Source organism: Corapipo altera, unplaced genomic scaffold, assembly GCF_003945725.1.
Source record: "Corapipo altera isolate COAL_440 unplaced genomic scaffold, ASM394572v1 349, whole genome shotgun sequence".
NCBI lineage: Eukaryota > Metazoa > Chordata > Aves > Passeriformes > Pipridae > Corapipo > Corapipo altera.
Window position 1 is genome coordinate 190,750 of NW_020884997.1, and position 3,533 is coordinate 194,282.

Sequence of the window (3,533 nt, forward strand, 5' to 3'; positions counted from 1 at the left end):
AAAAAAAAAAAAAAAAAAAACACCACCAAAAAAACCCATAATAAAATTGCCACCACCAAAACCATCAGTGGAATACAATTACAGCAGACGAAAAATACACAACTAGTGTACCGGGAGGGACCCCCCTTCAACGCTATTTACTAGTCCGGTATTTACACTTTTCACAAGTCTTATGCAAGGCTGCACAAAACAAAACAAAACCAAAAAAAAAAAGTCACGATAAAAAAAGGAGTCCTTTATAGTGCCACCAAAGCGCAGACGGAAAGAACCGGGAAACCAAAAAAAAAAAATTAAAAAAAAAAAATTAAAAAAAAAAAATCAAAAGAAACCCCACGACCCTAAAAACCAAAGAAACATCCGTTTAAGGGCTCCAACGTGTGCCAGAGTCGCAGATCTCCAAATAAATCCGTGTGTGGCGGACGCCGGGCAGAGCCCCCTCGGAGCGGGCACGGTCCCTGGGCCACCCCGTGGCATCCCCCGCTGCTTCCCGAGTCCTGCGGGGCCGGGAGCTGCCAGCCCTCCCAGAAACTCCACGCTCAGTAGATGACCTCGTAGACTGTGGCCTTCTTGTCACCAGAGCCCGTGACGATGTACTTGTCATCCGCTGAAATGTCACAACTTAAGACGGACGAGGATTCCTTGGACTGGGAGAAGGAGGAGGAGGAGGAGGGGAGAGCATCCGTCAGCTGGGTTTCCCTGGCTCGCCAAGCGCCATTCCACGCTGGTGGCATCACCACGTCCCACAGGCTGGGCACCCACCCAGCCACCCCAAGAGGATCCTCCCTCTCTCCGGGGCTGGCAGCCCCAGGCATTGTGCCAAGATGGGGTCTGGGTGTAACTCCCATTCCTTGCCCTTCCCAAGAGGTTCCTACCTGGAAGATGCTCGCTCCGTAGGGCGTCCTCCAGGCGTTGAGCAGGTTGTCTTTCCCAGTGCTCACAAACCATTTCCCTGTTCCCAGGAAACACGGTGTCAGTAGTCACACAAACGCTGCCACTGCCACCCCTACAGACAGATCCCGGGGCCAACCTCTCCCTGCCCCACAGGATTCTGGCTGTTTGAATTAGAAAGTGGCCAATTTGGAGAAATGGAAAAATCTGGAGATTCCCCAGAGAGGCTCATCCAGCCCCTCTCCATTGGGACACATCCCAGCAGTCACACGGGGCAGGTGCTGCTTCCCTGCAACCTCCCACGATGCCACATGGCCATTGGTGACCACAGCTGGGGTGGTTTTATGGAGATACCCCCCAAATGCACCATCCACGGGATGTATCCTACTGGAAACACCCTTGTTCAGCCCCCCCCCCACTGTTCCACACACCACCCCTTCCTCGTGGGCATCCTTGTTTCCCATCCCTTGAAGTGTTCCAGGCTGGGCTGGACAGGGCTTGGAGCAACCTGGTCTGGTGGAAGGTGTCCCTGCCCACAGCAGGGGGTGGGAGTGGATGTTCATTAAGGTCCCTCCCAAGCCCAACCATTCCATGATCCCCACCCATTCCCAAAGGGACGGAGCTCCGGGCGGGAGCCGCTTACCGCAGTAGGCGAACTTGAGGGAGAGGACACAGCTCTCGTGGAGGTGCAGCTGGTACTTGTCGGGCTTGGTGTGGTGCAGCACCTCCACATTGCTGCTCTCCATGCCCACTGCCAGCCACTCGCCCGTCGGGCAGTACCCCAGGGAGAAGATCTGCAGCGGGAAGTGGGACACGGGGATGCTCAGGGGGGCTGCACTCGCCAGCTCTGCCCACAGCCCCCCAGGGAGGGCTGGAACTAGAGGGGCTTCAAGGTCCCTTCCAATCCAGCCACTCTGGGATCTATGGCAAGGGTGGAGGCTGCTGGGCAGCCCCAGACTGGTACAGCAGCTTTGGAGAGGCACATCCATGTGTCTGGAGCAGCCACATGAGCTGTGAATGAATGCCTGGATGGTTCCAGCCCCCTGGATGCTGCTGCACTTGCCAAATGGAATCGAGATTCCAGCTTTGCCCCTCTGGATCGGGGCCCTGGGAGGGTCTGCTGGAGGAGGCAAGATCCTGATCTCTGCAGCCACCCCACCCACAGGGCACCCACAGAAACCTGTTACATCCACAGCCATGGGAAGTGCTGCCTTCCTAACGGCAGCCTGACTGTGCAGGGATGGAGAAATGAGCACAGAGAAGCTGAAACCAGATCCAGGGAGCCCCACAGCTCCTACTGCCTCCAACACTTCTGGGTTCCACCAAACACACCAGGAACAGCCACGCTCAGGGCCAACAGGGCCATTTTCCCAGCAGGAAAAGCCCCCTCCCACAGCCCCACACGATCCAGCTGCCAAACGAGCTGCCCTGCTCCCCATGGAGGGATAAACCCCTCCGTGGGGTCTCTGCAGGGCAGGGCCAGGCTGTCCCCAGCCCGTTACCTGGGAGGTGAAGTCGTGTTGCTGGAGCTGCCGCCCTTCCCGCAGGTCCCAGGAACGCACCGTGTTGTCCAGGCCCCCCGTCCACAACTTCGTACCATCGTGGGAGATGTCTATGCAGCTGGCACCGTCTGTGTGGCCTTGGAATTGCCTTTGAACCAGAAAAAAATAAGGAAATCTGCACGGGGAACGCTAGGAAAAGCATGGAGGTCGGTTCAAGGTGCTCAGACGTCATTTGTGAGGCTTATCCACAGCAAACACGCCTGGAAATCCATCCAGGAGCATCCTTTGCTGAGGAGCTGCAGCATGAAGTGCACTGGGCTTGCTTAAAGGTGAGCACCACAAGATGGATGGTGCAGCACCAAGAGAGCGTTCCTGCCATCATTCCATATCAACCGTGGCTGCCCCTGGATCCCTGGAAGTGTCCAAGGCCAGGCTGGACGGGGCTTGGAGCAACCTGGGCTAGTGGAAGGTGTCCCTGCCCACAGCAGGGGAGTGCACCGAGATGAGCTTTAAGGTCCCTCCCAACCCAAACCATTCCAGGATCTCCAAGTTCCTCCCAGCAGAGCACACCCAGGAAGGCCCCGAGCCCGAGCAGAGCCCGCTCACCTGACGAGGGTCTGGTTGTGCAGGTCCCACACGGCGATGTTGCCGTCGCTGCAGCAGGAGAAGCAGACTTTGGCGTCGGGGCTGATGGCCAGGGCGTAGCAGGCGGGGGCCGAGGAGGTGAGCTCGGCCTTGATGCGGGGCGTGGGCGACGCCAGGTCCCAGATGGTCAGCGTGCTGGCCTCGCCCCCCACGATCAGCGTGCGGCCGTCCGGGAGCAGCTTGCAGGAGCGGATGTAGTTATCCCTGTTCTGGGGGGGAAAGGGTGAGGTCACGGGGGGGACGGGGAGCAGGATGGGGGCAGAGGGGAAAAGGAAAGAGATGTTAATGGGGAAGAGGAAAGGTACGTTAAAGGGGGTGAGGAGGACAAGGGAGGGCGAGAAGAAAAGAGGAAAAAGAGACGGTGATAGGGAGAAGAGGAAAGGGAGGATGACAGGGGAAGAGGAAAAGAGGAGAAAAGAGGAAAAGAGACATTAAGGGGGAAGAGGAAAAGAGATGTTAAAGGGGGAAGAGGAAAAGATGTTAAAGGGGGAAGAGGAA

The 3,533-nt window shown here is 57.2% G+C and overlaps 1 protein-coding gene across 6 annotated transcripts in view; it reads right to left on the reverse strand.

Moving 5' to 3' along the window:
* Positions 1-103: 103 nt before the first annotated feature.
* The window catches only part of TLE3 (TLE family member 3, transcriptional corepressor), a 26,989-nt gene continuing 23,559 nt past the window's right edge, over positions 104-3,533 (reverse strand). For all 6 annotated transcript variants that reach the window (XM_027666739.1, XM_027666737.1, XM_027666738.1 and 3 more), the window contains exons 14-18: positions 2,997-3,244; positions 2,391-2,538; positions 1,532-1,682; positions 873-949; positions 104-644 (exon numbers count right to left, since the gene is read on the reverse strand). In XM_027666739.1, coding sequence (XP_027522540.1) covers positions 537-644; positions 873-949; positions 1,532-1,682; positions 2,391-2,538; positions 2,997-3,244 — 732 coding nt within the window. In that variant the 3' untranslated portion in view covers positions 104-536. The remainder of the gene's footprint in view (positions 645-872; positions 950-1,531; positions 1,683-2,390; positions 2,539-2,996; positions 3,245-3,533) is intronic.